The sequence below is a fragment of the Mytilus galloprovincialis genome, chromosome 5 (assembly GCF_965363235.1).
Source record: "Mytilus galloprovincialis chromosome 5, xbMytGall1.hap1.1, whole genome shotgun sequence".
Taxonomy (NCBI): Eukaryota; Metazoa; Mollusca; class Bivalvia; order Mytilida; family Mytilidae; genus Mytilus; species Mytilus galloprovincialis.
The window spans coordinates 36427811-36451527 of record NC_134842.1 but is presented as its reverse complement, the minus strand read 5'-3'; the positions used below and the strand labels follow the sequence as shown (position 1 = coordinate 36451527).

Here is a 23717-nt window from a genome sequence, read left to right as displayed (position 1 = left end):
GGGGAGATTTAATCGATGTCGTCACGATATTGTCAACATCACGATGTCGGCGATGTCAATGATGTAGACAGGAAAAGGGGGACGATGTAGACAATGTCGTCACGATGTTGTCAACATCATGATGTCAACAATGTAGGCAGGAAAGGGGTCGATTTAAACGATGTCGTCACGATGTTGTCAACATCACGATGTCGGCGATGTCAATGATGTATACGATGTCGTCACGATGTCGGCAATGTCAACGATGTAGACAGGAAAAGGGGGATGATGTGGACGATGTTGTCCCAATGTTGTCAACATCACGATGTCAACAATGTAGGCAGGAAAGGGGGCGATTTAAACGATGTCGTCACGATGTTGTCAACATCACGATGTCGGCGATGTCAATGATGTAGACAGGAAAAGGGGGACGATGTAGACAATGTCGTCACGATGTTGTCAACATCATGATGTCGGCGATGTCAAAGATGTAGACAGGAAAGGGGGACGATGTTGACGATAAAGTCACGATGTTGTCAACATCACGATTTCGGCAATGTCAACAATGTAGACAGGAAAAGGGGGACGATGTATACGATGTCGTCACGATGTCGGCAATGTCAACGATGTAGACATGAAAAGGGGGACGATGTGGACGATGTCGTCCCAATGTTGTCATATCACGATGTCATTAATGAAGGCAGGAAAGGGGTGACGATGTAAACGATGTCGTCGCGCTGTTGTCAACATCAACATGTCGGAGATGTCAACGATGTAGACAGGAAAAGGGGGACAATGTATACGATGTCGTCACGATGTTGTTAACATTATGATGTCGGTAATGTCAACGATGTAGACAAGAAAAGGGGGGCGATGTAAACGATGTCGTCACGATGTTGTCAACATTATCATGTCGGTGATGTCAACGATGTAGACAAGAAAAGGGGGACGATGTAAACGATGTCGTCACGATGCTGTCAACATCATCATGTCGGCAATGTCAATGATGTAGACAGGAAAAGGGGGACGATGCATACGATGTCGTGACTATGTTGTCAACATCACGATGTCGGCGATGTCAACGACGTAGACAGGAAAGGGGGACGATACAGACGATGTCGTCGTGATGTTGTCAACATCACGATGTCGGCAATGTCAACGATGTAGACAGGAAAATGGAGACGATGGTAGACGATGTCGTCGCGATGTTGTCAACATCACGATGTCAACGATGTAGGCAGGAAAGGGGTTGATATAGACGATGTCGTCACGATGTTGTCAACATCACGATGTCGGCGATGTCAACGATGAATAGGAACGTAGGACAATGAAGACGATGTTGTCGCATTGTTGTCAATATCACGATGTCAGCGATGTCAACGATGTAGAAAGGAAAGGAAACGATGTAGACAAAGTTGCGAGCAGGTAAAAAAACATGAACGGAGTTGACAATATCGGCGATATCGTGATACCTTATGGTGCACTGGACACAGAAAAACAATGAAAATGTATTGCCATTTCACAATAATACAACTATTACAAAACATGTAAATAAACTCATCATATTACATAGATACCAGGATAATAAATAACTGTAAATTTTATTGAAAAATGCCAGGACACACATAAATGTTAAGGCATCCGGTTTGCTGTCTTCTTCTTTAGTTACGGAATACCATCAACTTTTTGAGGATTACTTTCCGGCGCATGCCTGTATGGGGTCGTTTTAAGTTAATTTATTTTTTTTAATTTTTATTCATGTATGAATTTTACAATTTTGTAAGTTTCAATTTTTACATTTTTTATATATTTTTTTATAACTATAAGATAGACAGCCTCTATAATGAAGTTTTTATGTACATGTAAATAAACTCATCATATTACATAGATAGATACCAGGATAATAAATAACTGTAAATTTACTTGTTGTGCGTTGCTTTCTTAACAACATTATGGTGTATAACTTTATTTTTATTGATCCTGTCATGATATAATCTAGACAGTACCACTTAAATGTGGCCTCACTTCCGGCAAATATCTATCCGAACACTTTCTGTTTTTTGCTGAGTTTATTTTCATATATACTTCTGGGTATGACGATTTAAGTTACAACATAAGCATCTCAGGTTCAACAATTACACGTGGTCTTTATAAGGCGTGAACAATTGTATGCCAACTGCGAATTATTTTTCTGAGTATGTGCTAAATGTCAGACTAGACTGAAGTACTGAAGCAAGGCACCATTTTTTTTTACAGATATATAGGAGCGATAGCTTGACAATCGAAAAATTTCAATATATATATATATATACGTTATTTTTGTTTGCCTATCTGTATTAAATCTTAAATAGGGTAAACACTAGCAGATCATTTCCTATCACAAAGTCAAACATGACAAATGTCAAATGACCATTTCAAATTTATCATAAAAAAATTAAAAAATAACTTTACACCTCCAAAAACTGAAGCTACATATAAAAAGGGAGGAAAATATCAGAGGGACAGTCAAACTCAAAGATCCAAAATATTCTAACAACCCAATGGCAAAAAATGATAAAAAGATGAAACAACAAATAATACATGTAGTACAAAAGACACATATAAGCATGATAAGGCACAAAATGTGCACCATTAATTCAGTTACCTTGTTTTGTAACCCCCATTGACATAATGGTAAGTACTTACATTGGTTACATTGGTTACACTCATACAAACTACCCATATTCAGGTGCACATTTTGTGCCATATCTAAAAAAAGACACAGCCAATAGAAAACTCAAAACTATAAAGCTACATGTACAGAACCCCACCAAAAACTCGGGATGATCTCAGGTGTTCCTTATGGGTATGCAGATCCTGTCCACATATGGCACCTGTTGTGTTGCTCATGTCATTACAAACCCGGTAAATAGTCTAATTGGGTTTAAGAGTGTACATGTAGCAATGCCCTTTCATGTCAAACAGTCTTTTTCAGCTATGGGAAGGGTCAAATTTTTGAAATTTTACTGTGCCATGTTAATTATAAAGTCAAGATATCCTATTCATGAATCTTCAGAGGTCTCAAATAATAATGGTTATCGTTATTATTTTGGAAAAAAATAATTTGACTCATCAAACTCTGTTGATTTTCTTATCGCCTAAAAGAAAGTGTACATTTTATTGTCATGCACTTTAAATTATTGTTAAAGTCTTTCGCCAAGAATTTTTACCATTCAGTTTCTTAGTCATGAAGGTATCCCCATTAGGACCCTCATTATGCCATATCACTCAGATTACAGACTAACCTGAGCAGTAAGAAAGTGTAAAGGTCTAGCTTCTATTTGATAGTGAAAAGTTAAATGCATTTAGATTCTAATGAGTAGACATGTAGATATATTTTGTGTTCCTGCTCAGTGGTGGATCCAAGGGATGGTTCTGCGCGTCGGAAGCCCTTTTTTTTTTAACGATCAATGCATTTGAATGGGGTCATATTATAGTTGGAACTTTATTAGACAATACAATGAAGTTGTACATTAGAGGGGGCATCTAAAAGATTTAAATCAACTTAGTTTATTTTTACAAGTGACTACATTTAAGTCCCTGTGCAGAGACTAAAACAACCACAAACAACAACAAAAAAATGGAAGAAATATATTTCTGAAACAAAAATTGATAGAGAATGAACATAACCATAATGAAAGAAATGTTGTTTCTGTTTTTTTTTTGTTTTTTTTACTTAAATTATATGTAACTTGTTTTCTTAATCTTCTTCTTCCTTGTGGTCCTTAAACCTGTAAATGATGTTGAAAAAATCTGTTGGTCCTTACCATGCTTACTGCTATTTCTATAGCAAAAATACCAAACTCTTTTAGAAGTTAAACAAAGCCCATATTTCACCTTTAAAGTTTATACATGTATGTACATTGTAGATATCAATAAACAGGATGAATGGAGATGTGGGGTAATCATGGTTTTAAGATCAATCAGACAAAATAATAAAATGACAAAATTTCTCCTTAAATACATGCAATAGAAGACAGATACAATGTATCAGAACATTTTTAAAATCCTCTTCAATAATTGATGATAAAATGGAGAATAGAACTTTTGTAGAAATGGGAAATGTTTACAAGTCATAAATATTTAAAATACTAGAACACACCCTTGATATCGCAGGTCCGTGACTGAATTAAAGTATATAACTATGCGCAAGCCTTATTTTGATATTAGTATTGTCATCTGATAACTTGAGTCATGCCGATTATAAGATACACAGTTTTCTCTGCTTTCAAATCTTTCTGTTTGAATCCGTCGAACTGGAACTTATCAATTATTGGTAGTATTAATTAGTTGGAAAACAAAAGGTCCTGGAATGCGTATGGAATATTTTTTAATCAACAGCATTGTCCTACATATTAGTTATAAAGTTGAATTCTTTGATTCGCTGTTTTACGTCATGCCCGCTAACAAATTGAAAACTGTACCTATACGCCTTATTTTAGTCCAGATTTTTAGTATTCGTATTGTTATCTTAGAAAGTTTTACTGATTAAAATGCTACAATAGGTAACAATTTGACAATCTAGTAGTGGCAACCCTGTGAATATGACCTATGTATATACATGTAGCATATTAATCCTGAATACACTGTTTGGTGGTGCGCCTATCAGATGCGGAACGTACAAATAAGGTAATAGGTAACAGGTGAATATACTATTGGTATCGGTATCGGACTCAACCCGGATCTTCTTAATTATTGGCAATATTTATTACGTGGAATTACAGTGGAAAACAAAAGGGCCTGGAGTGGTGTAATTTTTAATCTACACCTTTGTACTATATTAGTTATATATAAAGTTGAATTCTTTGATTCGTCATTTTTACTTGATGACGGCTGACAAATTGGACCTCGTAATTTTAGTATTATAGATGTCTCCCTACACAAATGACTGCCAATAGTTCAGACAGAGATAATTCTTGTATAAGTCATTTTTATTTATTTGAAGATGTTATAAAACATATACTTACTAGTTGTATAAGTAAATTTTTAACATTATTTGGTGTTTTCTTTTCAATGTTTGAATTATTTCCCCTTATCTTCTCCAATAATTTACTAACATATATATACAGTTATTTTATTTTACAAGCCCTAAAATTCTCAAGTTTTGAGATAAGATTATTTGATCAACTGATCATGATCATGTTGCCCAAAATTTGAGCTATAATTATATAAGCAAATGAATTACAATTTTTAAAAGTACATTTAATTAAACAAAAATATGAATAAACATTCAAACAATGTAACATGATTATAAACCATGTTCAGTTAATTGACAAAACCTCAAGAAAAGTTATTTTGGAAGCCACTGGAGAAATTACATTTTTTAATTAATGTTTAGTCCTTGTCATATGGGAGACAACTCCTGATCGATTCATTTATATTTTTTTTTTCATTTTTCAAAAAGGGAGTGCAAAAACTTTGAAGATAAGTTTGTAGTAACAATCAAAACTTCAGATGAAAGAATCCAAACAAATTCCATTTCATCAGATAACTTTTAAAATAAAACTTGAATTTAGAATTTAAATTTGACATGTTGAGATCTCGATTTTTGAGAGATACATGTTAAACCTGCCTGGCACAAATTTTCTGTGGTTTGCTTAAATCTTTTAATTAGAGTTTAACCTTTCATTTCACTATTTCAACAATGATAGCAATTGCTTAAACATGTTGATTATGACATTTGTACAAAAATTGCTTGCATAATTTACATGATTTATGTAATTATGAGCAGTATTTGAAAATTATATACGGTATACATGGTATACAAATAAAAAGATTTTCATTGTTCATATACCGGTAGTTCAATAAAGACATAAATCTCCAAAGGACATACAATTGCAATGAGAACTCTATCAGAGCAAATTAGTCCTGAGATATCGAAGAAAAGAAGAAAGTGTGACTTTTTTGCTTGTATATATATAATTATAATAATTAAATAATATATATATATATATATAGAACAAATTCTGAATGTCTATAAGGTAAATAACTTTACCATTGAAATAATTTACCTGTACCGGTAAATAGAATGCACTTCTACAAATGTACATGTATAAGTATTTATTAACACTGACTGTAGTATCTAAATGTAAACATGGTTGAATGTTCTCAAATAAGTATTTTTCAGGACTTGACGAAGCTGTAATTAACCTTTCTGTGTTTTCTAGGATGAAATGAAAAAGAAGGAGGATGTCAAGTAATGAGTCGAGGTGTGTAGTATCTTCATACAGAGACAGCATTATAAATTCATTATACCAACTTCAGCGTAAGAATTGTTTTTGTGATGTAGAAATTACAACAAACAGTGGTACAGTTTATGTACATAAAGTCATATTAGCCATATGTGAAAGTCCTGCGCTTCATGAGTCGGTAAATGTAGCAGACAAAGTTTCATTTTTCGGGAAAACCAATATCAACTGTAGCGATTACTCACAAGAAGTTGTTGAGTCACTTGTCAGGTATTTATATACAGGGGAGATAACTGTGGAAGAAAGAAATGTTAAAGCATTCACCAAGCTCTGTCAATCATTCCAACTGGACAAGGCTGTAGATGCATTTGTTAGTCATATGATACAACAGAACATTTTGAATAGTGCAAGACAAGATGGCCACCAGTTGTCTGTTTCCATTGGTACATGTGATAACTTGTCAACATTGTCAGATGCAGCAGATATGGTCTCATCAGGAACATCTCTAGATCTTTCAATGAAATCTAATAAATCTTTCACAACATTGAAAAAATCAGAATGTGAGGAAAAGGAATTGAAAATAGAACATACAGGGAATGAAAAACCATGTGATCAAAGTATGCAGGATTCTCCCCCTTGTTTTGATGACGATGAGGATGAAAATACAGTTGATTTAACGGAATATGATACCTTGATAAAGAATAAAGGACCAAAACAGCAAGCCATTATTAAAGTGGACAATCAGGAAGGCTTTGACCCTAAAGTTAACATCTCTCAGTCAAAAACAAATGCCAAAGGCAATGTAAATATGTTCTTAATGTCACCAGAGCATAATCCTTATTACGAGGCCCCAGACACTCGAACCAAGAGATCAAGGAGAAGAATTTCACAATCAGCAAGTGATGGTGCTACAGATAAACCAACATCCAAACGAAAAAGTAAACCTACGACCAGGTCAAGAAATAAAAGCTCACCAAAAACAGGGTTAAAGGCTAAGAAGAAAACATCAAAAAAGGGAAACTTGAAGATTAAAATAAAAAAAAGTAAAATTCAGGTTGTGGAACAAGATGAGAATGAACATAATGAAGAAATTAGTGACGATAATGTTACAGAAACAACGGAAGATAATAAGAAACCCAAGAGAAAGCGAGGTGTTGTACATCGCTGGTGCAGGAAATGTGATGTCAGATTTCCAGAGAAAGATTTGCGTAAACATCTGAGAACCAAACATCCTCCATACTCCTGTAAAATGTGTGAATGGACTGGACTTCTAAAAAGAGAGCTGGCATTACATATGTATAGTAAACATCAGATGTTAATCATGCCTGATAAATATCCTCTATTACAATGTGACAATACAGTAAGTATATTGAATAGGTACATATTGGTTCATGTATGTTAATTGCAGTCCATTCTTAAACATACAGGAATAAAAACGAAGCTTGCTCTTGACATGCTTGATAGGCATTTCCTCGCAGTGTTAAACATGTTAAAGACCCATTAGTTTTCTCAAGCTGTTCTTTGGGTGGGTTAACGTTGTTGTCTCTACAACATATTCCACATTTCCATTCTCATTTTATGGTAAAATATAGTAAACTAGGAAAATAATGAATGGACATATGATGTACATTCAAATTCTATAAGAACAATATTGATTACTCGTGATAAAAATAATATGTAAAGTATGCAAAGTCATCTGTTAATAATGTTATAAATAATCATGATAATGTAAAAAATGTACATGTGTGCTGGCAAGCTTAGATTTCATTGTAGGAAAAAAAATTACCAACAAAAGATTGTTATTTGTCATCAATATGTAATTCAAATAAATTGTAGATATTATTGATTGATGTTTTTTATACGACCGCAAACATTTTAATTTTTTGGTCGTATATTGCTATAACGTCGGCGTCGGTCTGAATACTTTTAGTTTTTCGCACTCTAACTTTAGTAAAAGTGAATAGAAATCAATGAAATTTTAACACAAGGTTTATGACCACAAAAGGAAGGTTGGGATTGATTTTTGGGAGTTTTGGTCCCAACATTTTAGGAATTAGGGGCCAAAATTAGGGCCCAAATAAGCATTTTCTTGGTTTTCGCACTATAACTTTAGTTTAAGTGAATAGAAATCTATGAAATTTTGACACAAGGTTTATGACCACAAAAGGAAGGTTGGGATTGATTTTGGGAGTTTTGGTTTCAACAGTTTAGGAATTAAGGGCCAAAAAAGGGCCCAAAATAAGCATTATTCTTGGTTTTCGCACAATAACTTTATAAGTAAATAGAAATCAATGAAATTTTAACACAAGGTTTATGACCACAAAAGGAAGGTTGGGATTGATTTTTGGAGTTGAGGTCACAACAGTTTATGAATTAGGGGCCAAAAAGGGGCCCAAATAAGCATTATTTTTGGTTTTTGCACCATAACTTTAGTATAAGTAAATAGAAATCTATGAAATTTAAACACAAGGTTTATGACCATAAAAGGAAGGTTGGGTTTGATTTTGGGAGTTTTGGTCCTAACAGAAATCTATGAAATTTAAACACAAGGTTTATGACCATAAAAGGAAGGTTGGGTTTGATTTTGGGAGTTTTGGTCCTAACAGTTTAGGAATAAGGGGCCCAAAGGGTCCAAAATTGAACTTTGTGTGATTTCATCAAAAATTGAATAATTGGGGTTCTTTGATATGCCGAATCTAACTATATATGTAGATTCTTAATTTTTGGTCCTGTTTTCAAATTGGTCTACATGTACATTAAGGTCCAAAGGGTCCAAAATTAAACTTAGTTTGATTTTAACAAAAATTGAATCCTTGGGGTTCTTTGATATGCTGAATTTAAAAATGTACTTAGATTTTTAATTATTGGCCTAGTTTTCAAGTTGGTCCAAATGGGGATCCAAAATTAAACTTTGTTTGATTTCATCAAAAATTGAATAAATAGGTTCTTTGATATGCCAAATCTAACTGTGTATGTAGATTCTTAATTTTTGGTCCAGTTTTCAAATTGGTCTACATAAAGGTCCAAAGGGTCCAAAATTAAACTATGTTTGATTTTAACAAAAATTAAATTCTTGGGCTTATTTGATATGCTTTATCTAAATATGTACTTTGATTTTTGATTATGGGCCCAGTTTTCAAGTTGGTCCAAATCAGGATTCCATATCAAGTATTGTGCAATAGCAAGAAATTTTCAATTGCACAGTATTGCACAATAGCAAGAAATATCTAATTGCACAATATTGTGCAATAGCAATTAATTTTCAATTGGAGTTATCTTTCTTTGTATAGAATAGTAGTTGATAATATATGTTGGAAATTTGCCAGACATGACTATGATGTCATTTTCTATTTGTATTTGCCAATAACTTTATGTAAATAACTTCATTGGAAATTTGCCAATATAAAATGTTGCTGATGAAGCTTTTTTCCTTATCTTATCTAAAATGTTTTTAGATAATGTATGTTGGACATTTGCCAGACATGACTATGATGTCATTTTCTATTTTTATTTGCCAATAACTTTATGTAAATAACTTCATTGGAAATTTGCCAATATAAAATGTTGCTGATGAAGTTTTTTTTTATTGTTTTATACAATAAACAATGTATATTCACTTTTACTACCAACCAATCTTTACCATTCAGTGATAACAAGCACTTTATTTTACATTTTAATATTTTATGATGTATTTAAAAGAGTAGTTATTTTGCAAACTCCATTAGAAATTTGAATTGATATCAGTTTTGGAAAAAGGTAAACAGGGATGTGAAAAAAAGGGGGGGGTTAAAATTTTTCTCATTTCAGATTTCATAAATAAAAAGAAAATTTCTTCAAACATTTTTTTGAGAGGATTAATATTCAACAGCATAGTGAATTGCTCAAAGGCAAAAAAAAACTTTTAAGTTCATTAGACCACATTCATTCTGTGTCAGAAACCTATGCTGTGTCAACTATTTAATTTTAGATTTAAAAAGTTTGAAGAAATCTTTAATTGATTTGTAAAATCTTGACATTTGTTTTGTGTAAAAAAAAAACATGTAATGTCAAAAATTTGATCACAATCCAAATTCAGAGCTGTATCACGCTTGAATGTTTTGTCCATACTTGCCCCAACTGTTCAGGGTTCGACCTCTGCGGTCGTATAAAGCTGCGCCCTGTGGAGCACCTGGTTTTAATAAACAATACTTTCTTTAAAATAGATTGTACTAATGGATTGGACAATATTAGTACCAAGTAATTTGACGCTTACTTTTATACTTACAGGGGTGTACCTTTAAAACGTTGTTTTCCTATGCATTAGACAGACATAAAGAATGCCACAATAGATTAGTGCGACATCTGTGTGATGTATGTGGATCAAGTTTTGCCACAGCTGGAGGACTGAAGGAGCACTCATTAAGACATGCAGATGAAAATCCTATATATAAATGTGATATTTGTGATGCTGTGTTTGGTTGGAAATGTAAACTAAAAGTAAGTTAGTCGAACCAGTATATCAAGGTCATCCTGGATACAAAAGATAACTAACCTGATAAGAGGGATTACATTTCATTTATGTTTCAAAATGTGAAGTTTGATATATTATCACTATCATGACTATAGGGGGAAAAAAAGGGTGACCCTACAAGACAGGTTTCCTGTCCATTGCAAGCAAGTTTCGCTGTATCAAGATTAAATACTCCACCTAGGCAAATTTTAATATGTTTCAAACAATTCTGTATTTTTAAGACAGTAGACCAAAGATTTAACATGTTTAATATACATATAAAAAAGAAGATGTGGTATAATTGCCAAAAAAAATAAGACAACTCTCCACAACAGTTTCCCATGAAAAGTATAGATGAAATTGATTTTTACAAACACAAAACTAAAATTTAGAATTTAATATGGAAGAATACTTGTAGAATATAAACAAAAAATGTTTCCGCATCTTTTTGAGTTCAGCAGGATAAATATATGTTCATTACTGAAAAAGAATAATGAGTTTATTTTTTATCTGCTACAAAACTGGGGAAAGATCCTTTATAGTAATCAGGAATGTTTCACAGTATTTTCTAATGTTTTTAGCCATTTTATGTTGGTTTTTTTGTCTCAGAATTCTCTACAGTTAATATTAAAGCACTCATTTATTATGTATTCCTTATTGTTTGGACTCATTATTGTCTGTCTGTAAATACCATCAAGACAGATATTGTAACTGTACACTTCCTTTTTATTTCAGAGTCATGAAATGAAAGAACATGGAACCTATTTATTATGTGAAATTTGTACATACAGAACCAAATACAAGGATAAATTAACCATGCATTTACATCATGAACATGGACAACCATTACCACCAAATCAGAAGATGTAAGTCTGTAGAAAAGTTTATTCAAGAAATTATGTTATGTCTTTTCAATTCATGCATACATTTTTGCAGTTGTGAGGCTTTTACATACAGTCAGGGGTACTACTTGTAGAAGTTATTATTTTTATAATTGAAGAAGTAAATAAAAAATATATACCTATTAAGTCAATTTGCTATTTTCACACATATTTTCTTATTAGATGTGGTATGTGTGCCAATATAAGGTTTGAATTATCTCCCCTTAATTTTCTCCAAAAAAAAAACTTATTTCAGTTAGTGAGTAATTGTTTTTACAATTTGAAGTTTTGGAATATCTAACTAAGCCACTAAAATAATTTACCTATACAATAAAATAAAATACACTTGTATAAGTATCTTACAAATTTACTTATGAAAGTATATTAATACTTACTTTTTCAAGCAAATAAAAATAACTTGTATAAACAGTACCCATAACTGACACAATAAGGCCTATTTAAAAAAAATGTACTTAATCTGGCAGACTCTTGCAATTGAAGGGTGAACACAGAATCTTTATTTTGATCAGACTGCATAGTTGATTCAGAAGGACACAAACCAAGTAATTTTTAACTATTCACCAGAGTATAAATGACTTGGATACAAAGTATCTATACATCACCTTGAACTAGGGCCTTCAACATTGAGTAAAGTCCATACCCAATAGTCAGCAGGTAGTATTTCACATTTTTATGCAAAAGTTGTACCTAATTTATCATTGACATGAGTCTATTTAATATTTCAGACACAGATGCGACCAATGTGACTTTTACTGTATTAACCGTAGTAAACTAAGATTTCATAAAATTAGACACTCAGGTAATTATTTTAATATAACAAATATTGGAATAAAAAAAAATGTTACATTCAACTATTTACAGAGGGTCAATGCTGTCTTAATGGCCTTAAATAAGTTGACAACAATCATAATTGTGTTTAAATTACAAACTATTTCATACAATTCCCCCCCCCATCCCCCCCCCCCCCCTCAAAAAAAAAATAATCTATCTTTCTACTGCAATGATCTTAAGTGAGGAGGGCACAGATTTCTGACTTAAAGGGATTATATATCTTGTAATTTTAATGATTTTTATCTCAGGTAGTGAAAACTGGATTCCTTGAAAATAACTATGGAATGGAGAAATATGCTTTACTGTCTGATGCTTATTAACATTCTTCCTTCATCTATTTTTATACGACTGCAAACATTTAAAAAAAATTAGTCGTATATATTAGTATCACGTCGTCGTCGTCCGAAGACGGATGGTTTTCAGATAATAACTTTAGTATAAGTTAATAGAAATCAATAAAATTTTAACATAAGGTTTATAACCACTAGAGGAAGCTTGGGATTGATTTTAGGGGTTATGGTCCCAATAGTTAAGGAAAGAAGGGCCCAAAAGGGGTCAAATAAGTATTTTTCTAGTTTCGAGACAATAACTTGTGTGGAAGTGTATGGATCTTCCTGAAATTGTACCATAAGTTTCCATTTCAAAAAAGGAAGGTTGGGATTGATTTGGGGGTTATGGCCCAAACTGTTTAGGAAAAAGGGGCCAAAAAAAACCTTTTCTAATACTTTGTTTAAATTGATGATTTCTTGACCAATTTCAATGGGGTTTTATTCTTAACTTTTTGGGGTTCTTAAATATGCTGAATCAAACTGTGTATTTTGGGGTTTTTGGTCCCTATAGTATAGGAACAAGGGGCCCAAAAGTGGTCAAAATAAGTATTTTTTTAGTTTCGAGACAATAACTTGTGTGTAAGTGTATGGATCTTTCTGAAATTGTACCATAAGTTTCCATTTCAAAAAAGGAAAGTTGGGATTGATTAGGGGGTTAAGGCACAAACTGTTTAGGAATTAGGGGCCAAAAACAATACTTTTCTAATACTTTGTTTAAATTGCTTATTTCTTGACCAATTTCAATGGGGTTTTATTCTTGAATTATTTGGGTTCTTAAATATGCTGAATCTAACTGTGTATTTTTGGGGGTTTTGGTCCCTATAGTTTAGGAACAAGGGGCCCAAAAGTGGTCAAAATAAGTATTTTTCTAGTTTTGAGACAATAACTTGTGTGTAAGTGTATGAATCTTTCTGAAATTGTACCATAAGTTTCCATTTCAAAAAAGGAAAGTTGGGATTTATTTAGGGGGTTAAGGCCCAAAACGTTTAGGAATTAGGGGCCAAAAACAATACTTTTCTTATACTTTGTTTAAATTGCTTAATTATTTCTTGATAAATTTTTATTTTTTGGGTTCTTAAATATGCTGAATCTAACCGTGTATTTAGTTTTCGGAATTTGATCTTCAATTTTAAATTGGTCCACATGAGGTTCAAAGGGTCCAAAATTAAAATTTGTTTGATTTCATCATAAACTGGACTATTGAGGTTCTTTGGTGTGCCTAATCTAACCGTGTATTTAGATTTTTAATTTTGGGTCACATTTTCAAATTAGTCTACATTATGGTCCAAAGGGTCCAAAATGAAACTTAGTTTGATTTTAACAAAAATTGAATTGTTCGGGTTCATTGATATGCTGAATGTAAACATGTATTTACATGTTTGATTATGGGCCCAGTTTTCAAGTTGGTCCAAATTGGGGTCCAAAATTTAACTTTGTTTGATTTCAACAAAAAATGAATTTATGGGGTTCTTTGGTATGCTGAATCTAACCATGGATTTAGATTTTTGATTTTTGGGCCCTGTTATCAAATTGGTCCACACTGAGGTCAAAAGGGTCCAAAATTAAATTTTCATCAAAAATCGAATTCTTGGGAATCCATGGCCATGTATTTATATTTTGGGTATTGAACCATAATATGTAAATTTAAAGTTCATTAGACCACATTCAGTCTGTGTCAGAAACCTATGCTGTTTCAACTTTTTAATCACAATCCAAATTCAGAGCTGTAGCAAGCTTGAATGTTGTGTCCATACTTGCCCCAACTGTTCAGGGTTTGACCTCTGTGGTCGTATAAAGCTGCGCCCTGCGGAGCATCTGGTTAGTTTACATATAAATATTTATATATATTCTTCATATCATGCATATACAAACAAACAAACAAACAAACAAACAAACAAACAAATAATTTATTAGAGTCTCACCTCTTTAAAACATTTGATATACAACACAATATAATATTAACAATTTATAAAAGAGCCACTCTAAAAAGAGTTATGAGAGACTGTAAAAACACAAATTAAAATACATTGATATTACATCTATTACATATATCAATATAGCTTAGCATAGAACATGTAAAGGCCATGTATGAAATCATATTTGCATATTTGCATATATAAAACTTTGTTATCAATACAATACAATACGTAACAATATGCTTTATTTAAAAACACTCAGTCACATTGACATGTGGAACAAGAGGTACATACAAAATACAAACACATACAATCAAAGAAATAGTGACCTACATAATATATGTATATATATATAATCTTATAAAGTCCTTTGTGAAATTTTTGTTCCACTTTAGTTTATTCTAGGACACATCAATCAGGGCTCTCTAAAATTTGGAATTAGCTCAATGTGAGCATACTTTTCTGTGTAATGTAATGAAGAGATAAAAAATATTGTATTTTAAGCTCAGATGATATCAATTGGTGATTTGATGGACACGTAAGCGGAGCCAGTAAACAAATATTTTCGACCATCAAATCACTATACATGCTATAAGCTAGTTGTTGCTGTCTTATTTTAAAATACAATATTGTTATCTCCATCCTTATGACAGATAACAATGTCAAATCATACATTTAAAATCTGTGATGCATCATCTGCGCATGCTTGTACATTTCCATATTTCATTTGTGAAGTGATTCCATGAAAATTTGTGACGTTAATTATTTACCAATGAAAATGAATGTTACAAAAAATGTTGCAATGTAATTTCAAATTCAGTGCCCATCAACCACTTTTTATGACACTTTCAGGGTGGATATCATTATTGGACAATAGTTCATGTTGTTCTCATGTATATTTTCACAGGAGAAAAGAATCATACCTGTGGACAGTGCGGAAAATCTTACCTAAACCAACATCAGCTGAAAAACCATATCAATAGTACACATGGAGGTATGAATAAACAAAATTGAATTAACTGTATATTAACAACTTATATGAAAATTTTGGATGGCCTTCAACAATGAGAAAAACCTCTACGAAATATTTGGCTATGAAAGGCCTTGACATGAAAAGTATGAAACAATTCAATTGAGACAGACATAATAATCTTGATAACCAAAAATTAAGTTATTGATTGAATTTTTTTTATCTATATTGTGTGTAATAAAAACCATTTAAACAGATAAAAATGATTCAGAACTGCTAAGGGCGAAAAAAAATAGTTATAAGAGAAGGTAAATTTTGTTAGCAGTTAGTCGAAATATTCTTCTCAATATAGAAATAAGGAGATGTTGTATAATTGCCAATTAGACTACCATCCACCAAAGTTTAAATGAAGTGGATATAAGGTAGCAATAAACAGTTGAGAAAAGATATTAAAATTTGCCCTTATAAATTTAACCATCCCTTTTTCATTGCTTTCTTGCAATATCAAGCTTACTGTTTGTGTCATATATGGGCATATGTATGTAATCAGAATCTTCCATAGATTTTATATCCAGTATATAAAATGGTAAAATATAATTTCTTTTTGGTGTATCCATGGCAACAATCTGCATTTATTTGTTATAAAATATTGCAAAAAGGGGGGAAAAGATGTCACATATTTCCCCAAAATTTGGCTAAAAGAAGAATTTCAATCGCTTGAAGTAATGCCTTTTCTGAAACTGTGAACATATATCATTCAGCAAATCCAATGAAAATCATATGTCTTTTGTCTCATTTTTTTGTAAAATTGCGTCAAAAACTTCGCGTAGAAAAAAAGTGTTTGTAAACATTACATTAATTTTTGGTCCGATGGCCGGTCTAGCTATGAAAATACGGATTGTCAAATAGAAAACAGCCCATAAAACATGTAAAAAATAATCTTGATGCTCTTATAAACCATCTTTGAAGGATAAATTAGCACTCAGCTGTCTAAAAATGAATTTTATTACACAATAACGTTCCTATTTGAAAAATCCACAGGGGCCAAAATGTGAAACTAAACTCCTAACTGTGCATTGCTACCTAAGCAATTTTAGGCAACCATACAGCCTTCAACAATGAGAAAAACCCATATATTATGTGCCATATAACAGGAGCATAACGAAAACAAAGTTTATTATGGTAACTGGGAACTTAAAAATGCCCTTATATTAATTTGCATACTGCATTTTACAATAGTTTGACATCGAGGGCTCTTGTATTAAAGTCAAATTTTTAATTACATGTATTAGTAATTTCAAATAAAATGGTATGTGTGGTTCCAGTTACATCCAAGAAAAAGTAAGGGTAGGTAGGTAGGGATTTTTAAAAAATTTTTTTTTACTTTTAGTCTATGGAAGCAACATTCTGACTTAAACAGGGCTTAATGAAACATATCAAAAAAATCTTTAGGGTAGCCTATTATCATGTTGATTATTAAGATTAAAAAGTAGGGTAGGTTGGGTAACTCGAACCATACATATATTTATATGTGGCCTAAGTCTTACAAATTTTATTTTGTTTCACATTTCAGCAAGAACATTTGACTGTCATCTATGTTCATATGTAAGCAAGAGAAAGTCAGAACTTAACAACCATATTAAGTCCAGACATTCTGTGAGTAGCTATGTTAAACCAAGTCTTTTATTTTCTCCAAATTATCAGAAATATTGAAAATGTAAAAGTTGATTATGCATAAACATTACAAAGCTTTAATTTTAGAATCATGGTTAAGGGCTGTGTAATTTTATCATACATACATGTACATGTAGTACCATTGGAAAACTTTGAAAGTATTTTGAAAATTGCATTATTAGAAAGATCATCCACAAGTTTGGTAATCAGTGCCAGCAGCAATTTCTACAAGAGTTATGCCACATGGAAATACAAATTAATTAAAATTGCGTTGTAAGTGATTTCAAACAAACCTTACTTGTAGCATAGGGTATTTATAAAAAGCAAAGAAGAAAAATATTTTGGATCTTTTTGCCCTTGCCCAGATTAAATATATGCATAAGTTAGGGATAGTAGAATTCTGTTCTATTATAAAAGACTGAGGTTTTGTTAATTTTAAATAATACTTTACGTTTTATATTTTCCAACAGGAGGACCGTCCATTTACATGCAATCTGTGTGACTATGCATGTAAATTGAGAGGAAACTTACACAAACATATCAGACTGGTTCACAAAGTAGATGTAGTAACAAGGAACCAGTTGCATCAAAACATGCTTCAGACGGGAAAAGGCTATATGGATTTACTTAACGCTAGGAAAACAGATGAAATAGTGATTCAAGAAAAAGAAGAAAGTTCAAAACCTAAAGAAACTCCAAAACCATCTACCGAGCCTTCTCCTAGACTAATAATAAGTGAAGAACCCAACCAAAATAGACAATTTCAGCAGGTTATTGAACCTCAAATTGTAGATGATGGAATGGTCAGAAGAAATATTGAAATGTTGATAAGAACAAATGAAGGCTTAATAAACAGAAATCCTGAAAATTTCACTGCTCCAATAGCTGGTAGTGTTCCTATAGTTGGTAATGTGTATCAGCCAGTTAATATGACAAACAATGGAAATTTTCAACCTCCTGGGACACATGGATTTTCATAGGAAAGTGTCACAATTTTACATTGTTATAGCAGATATTCATGTGTTTGAAGAAGGATCAATCAAGCTATCTTAGCTTGTTTTATTAGGTGGTAATACAGTCAGGGGTACTGCTAGAAGAAGTAAATAAAATATACTTGTATAAGTTAATTATAATGTTTGAATAATCTCCCCTTAATTTTCTCAAAAATTTACTTGTATAACATGTACATTAGTAAATATGTTTACAATCCCACAAAATTTTCAAGTTTTGAGATGTAAAATCATGCCTTTAATAATTTTTCTCAGGTTAGCTCATAATTTTTATAAGAGTTCAATGTTTCATCTCATTAATTCAACAAAGAAACTGATTTCGCAAAGATCTTAAGTCCTTCAAAAATAGCTCCTTGGGGGCTTGTAAATGAGCAGTGTTCTGAAGAAAACAGATACAAATGAGATTTTCATTGTCCGTGAAATGATTAGTTAAGAAATCTATGAAGGACAGACACATCAAAATTCTTTTAGAGCAAAGAAGTTCTAAGAATTCAAGAAAAGAAGATAGGAAGACTTTTTTACTTCTATATATAAGTAAAAATATTTGAATGTCTAAGGGAAATAACTAGGCCAAAAAATAATTTACCCATACAAGTAAATACAATACACTTGTTTAAGCATCCTACAAATTGACTTATATAAGTATATCATTATTTACTTTTTCAAGTAAATCAAAATTACTAGTACAAGTACAATGTAGTACCCCTGACTGTATTACCATTGCATAACCTGCAGTAAAGAAGCAAAGTTCTGTTATAACTAGCAATACAATTTTGAGCAGAAAACAATGGATGACTGAAAAACCTGTTCGACCAGTTTGATTCTATATTGATTTATAACATTTATTGAATTTATGGTTATTGTGCCGTGAAAAACATACAAAGATACCTTTTATGTAGAACATTCAAATACTGTAAACCAACAATTTTTTGTGAGCGATTTATTTTGTGCCTTTTGCAAGTAGAAAAATAAATAAAGCGAATATAATTCGTTGTGAGTTTGTAAAACTTGAATCTTTTCTTTAATATTCAACTACATCAAATTTTGAAAATCGTGAAATTAAATCGCCGTTAAATAGGTTAGAAAGGACTTATCACAAAACAAAGTATCTGTGAAAAGTTTATTGGTTTACAGTAATTAAGATGTGAGAAATGTGATAAATATCAATCTATAATATTAAATCATATATGTGAGGGTCTGGATGATGTTTATAGAATTACAGTAATAACCATAAAATTATGAAAAGAAAAATATTAGAAAAAAATATGAAGAATACAGAAAAATAGGATGTGAAAGTGCAAAGAATAACTATGGAAAATAAACGAATTAGTAAATAGTGTAATGCATACCGGTAAATACAGAATAATTATAAAATCATTTTTAAAATGAGAATTTTGCAAAACAATTGCTATTTTTAAAAATAAAAAAAAGCCCTAAAAATTTAAAGAATACACTGCAGAAATTAAGGACCATATGCATCCAGACCCTTATATGTTACATGCAATAATCAAGTTGCTTCTTCTTCTATTATGTCATGTATGTGATAAGTATTTAAAAGAGTAAGTTACATAAAATTTGAATAATTTAGGAGATGTTGGGTAAACGAAAAACAAGATAGCAACACAATTAAAAAAATAGTTCATATAAAATGTCAAACCCTACAAAGTCCTTAGTATAGAAAAAATTGTAATAGAATTTAACAGATGATATTAAAGATCTGCCATCAGCAACAATATCTACAACTGAAAAAAAAAACATGATAAAGGTTAAAAATAATCACCACATTTTTACGCCTGTCCCAACTCAGGAGTCTCTGGCCGTTGTTAGTCTTGTTTGTTTTTAATTTTAGTTCATTTGTATGTTTTGGAGTTAAGTATTATGTCCATTTTCACTTAACTAGAACACATTTTTATTTAGGGGCCAGCTGGGGCCCACCTCCAGGTGTGGGATTTTCTCGATGCATTGAAGACTTATTTGCTCTTGGGTTGTTGTCTCTTTGACATATTCCTATTTTCATTCTCAATATTACTTCAAAGAGGTTCTTGATGCCTACACAGAACCATGATACTAGAAATCTGGTAAAACAAAACTTGTATTGGGACTTACAATGTCTCAGAAAATACAATGTATTTCACTTTTATCATCACTTTGACACTCTGCTCACCATAAAAAATGTCTTGTAGAGTATGCACTATTCCTTTCATATCAGATATATATATAACTGAGAGTTGTATATCAAATATCAATATTGTTGTAATTGGTCATGTTGGTAAGAGGTTGTTTAAATACAGTTGAATTATGACTCACTCATTTGTTAATTTATGCACAGATATTTCATGTTATTATTGTTGAAAATTGTCTTATATACATCTTTATATATATATATATATATTGTTGAATTGTTATATTTTTTATCATGAGTGTTAATTCATTTGATTTATTGGTATGATTTTTTTGTGAGTTAAAAAAATAGTTCTTTAGAGGAAATTTAAAATCATTTTTTTATACAATTTGATCTCTCATTTGAATACAAAGCTATTTTATTCATTAATTACCTTAGCCGTATTTGGCACAACTTTTTGGAAGTTTTGATCCTCAATGCTCTTCAACTTTGTACTTGTTTGGCTTTATAAATATTTCGATTTGAGCGTCACTGATGAGTCTTATGTAGACGAAACGCGCGTCTGGCGTACTAAATTATAATCCTGGTACTTTTGATAACTATTATTAGATCCAGTCTTAAATAACAACTTAGTTATGTTAGGTAAAGATTGAATTGAATGCAATAATTTTTTCCTAATTTATATACATTTTTAAATTATTTCTCATCATAATTTTACATTGATAATCTAGAGAGTCTCAGATCTTGTCAAATAAATTGTAAACACTGGACATACAGATCAGTCTCATTATTCTATGATGTGTTATGTTATAAAAATTGTAAACTGTAAGACCAACATTATTTTGGACCTAAATCATTTTGTCAATAGCAATCATCTTCAAAAATTAAAATCAATTGACCCTTTTCAATTCAGTTGCTTTTCCGTCAAAAACTTTTGTTTTAGTGAACATCATTCATGCATGTCAATAGGGGCATCGTCACTTCCTTTCCCTTTTTGAGCAAGCAGTTGAAAAAAATTGATGCTACATTGTATATTACACAAATTATTCAGTAAATTAAATTCTTAAAATTAATAATCAGCACTGCTGTCATTAATGAATTGGGATTAAGTACCAACAGAATAAATAATATTTATAGTTTATCCTGCATAACTATGATCACAAAGAGGCTTGATGGACTTTATTGGTGCATGGATACAAGTGTACCCTACTATCTGATGAATGTCGTCATAAAGATGATCACAATAAAACAATTTTTTCCAGTGAAGGCCATAATTGAAAGTGATCTATTGATCCATTATATTAGCATTGTTGAAGGTCATTAATAGTGCTTTGCAAAATAAAATAAATTTTTAGATGAAGAATATATTGCAGATTGTTATTTAATAAATCGTTTGATCATGACATGTATTACAAAGAAGCTGTCATGATTAAAATACACGTTACTCCATATCACTTAAAAAAAAAATTAATATGAAAAATGTATTATTTGGGTAAATATTTAGTAAGTTGTTGAAATCTTTGATGATCCTAGTGATACATTATTAATAAGTATGTTTTACATGAGGAAATGAAATGAAATAAAACGTTAAATGAATTGTCTTTTTCATATATGTCTATGGATATCATTTCTCCATTCTCAAGTTAAACAGTCAAGGTACAGGACTATGGAAAAGTTCTTTTTAAACGTTTTTCCAGTGCATATTTGGAGATGGGTACGATGTGTCTGACACTTAATATATGTATGAGAGGCTGGATAGGGTTCTTCAATTTTATATTCTTTTTAACTTTTTATGTTATTTTCTCTTTATTTCTTCACCTCATTATTCTCCATCCTTTATTTTTTTGTCTATTTTACTCTACTTTTTATATGTTCATCCTTTATTCTGCAGCAGTGCTTTTTGCAGTTATCCTCTTTTCTTTAAATCCAATCCAGATCCTCATTTATAACTCAAACGTCTCTTGATTTAATTTTTTGGGCAGAAATCCGTTTGCGCCAAAATTGCGTCCTTTTGCGCCACAACTTTTTCTCCAATGCTATGTTTGCGCCACCTGTTTTAGAATTACATGGTATCATTTGCGCCAAAAATAAAACATAGGATTGCGCCAATTAGAAGAAAATGACTTCCCTCCTCCTTCATTTTGACTTGGAACCCGCAGTTTACACAGCAATTTTTTCTTTTTCTTACTGCTGCTGCATGGGTACTTCCCCATTTAATGTATGTATTAGCTTGTAACTTCACTTTATTGTCCAAAAAGACAAACATTGAAGGATGAACTGCATTAAACAGTTCATAATAACTCCTGTGGAATGCTTCTGCTCTATTACTGATACGGCTTATGGTAGATATAGTTTCAGCCCATACGGATGATGGGAACAAAACACTGTGTCATCACATATGTGGCTAAAACATAATCAGCAAAAGCTTCTTTTTTCTTCTATTTTGGCATATCTTCTATTAAATATATTCAGCAATGCAGTAAGTTTTCTTCTCTCTCTGTACATTGTCTGTCTAACGCAACTCAAGGCATTTCTCTCCAGATGTTCATTTTTATGATGAAATATCTCCCAACATATGATACTTTTTAAGCCAAAAATAAGAAAGAATATTAATCATTAGTATATATGATCATAGATATGTGTACAGGTAAACTGGCACAAATGAGTTCAGAATATTGGCAAATGATACATTCGGAAAACCAAATTTGCACAAATGATACCCCTGAAAAACAGTAATTGGCGCAAAAGGTCTGCTGCCATTTTATTAATGGTTCTGAATGTCTCAGTTTATACTTATTGTGTGTATTTTCATGTAAAACTTTATGTTTGTTTATGACAAGTTTATTGATCAGTAACAACTTCTTTGAAATGATAAGGGTAGGGGTGGAAATGGAGTGTCTTCATTTTAGCATAATTTTATTTGGTTTTTTTTCTTCCTTTTTTATCATTTATCCATTCTTTATATATTTGAAAACACCCAATTATTCTCATGTGTTTTCTTTTTTTAATTACTATTTTCGATCATCTATATTTAAAAAATCTGACTTTTGTTTACCCCTCCCAATCTTATTCTCTCTTCTGTTAACCCCATACAGATCCAAATATTATGTAACAAGCAAAACAAAAATAAATTTTACATGCAACATCCTTTTGAATAAATGATTAAACCCATTAAATAATTAGAAACATCATCTGGTAAGTCTTATTTGTGATTGTATCAATATTTTGTTTCAAAGCTCTAGTCATGATTGTATTTTATACCTAAACC

The 23717-nt window shown here is 31.5% G+C and overlaps 1 protein-coding gene across 2 annotated transcripts; it reads left to right on the top strand.

Moving 5' to 3' along the window:
• The first annotated feature begins 1961 nt into the window (after window positions 1-1961).
• On the top strand, window positions 1962-22045 carry LOC143075721 (uncharacterized). Of its 2 annotated transcripts, none has more exons than XM_076251278.1 (8): window positions 1962-2070; window positions 6186-7566; window positions 10473-10682; window positions 11431-11561; window positions 12323-12396; window positions 15581-15667; window positions 17217-17299; window positions 17788-22045. In XM_076251278.1, the coding sequence occupies exons 2-8, from the start codon at window positions 6208-6210 to the stop codon at window positions 18295-18297; spliced, it is 2454 nt and encodes an 817-aa protein (XP_076107393.1). In that variant the 5' UTR covers window positions 1962-2070; window positions 6186-6207; the 3' UTR covers window positions 18298-22045. The 2 variants fall into 2 exon arrangements, with proteins under 2 accessions (XP_076107393.1, XP_076107394.1); XM_076251279.1 differs by having other exon boundaries at window positions 2067-2174.
• Window positions 22046-23717: the final 1672 nt, after the last annotated feature.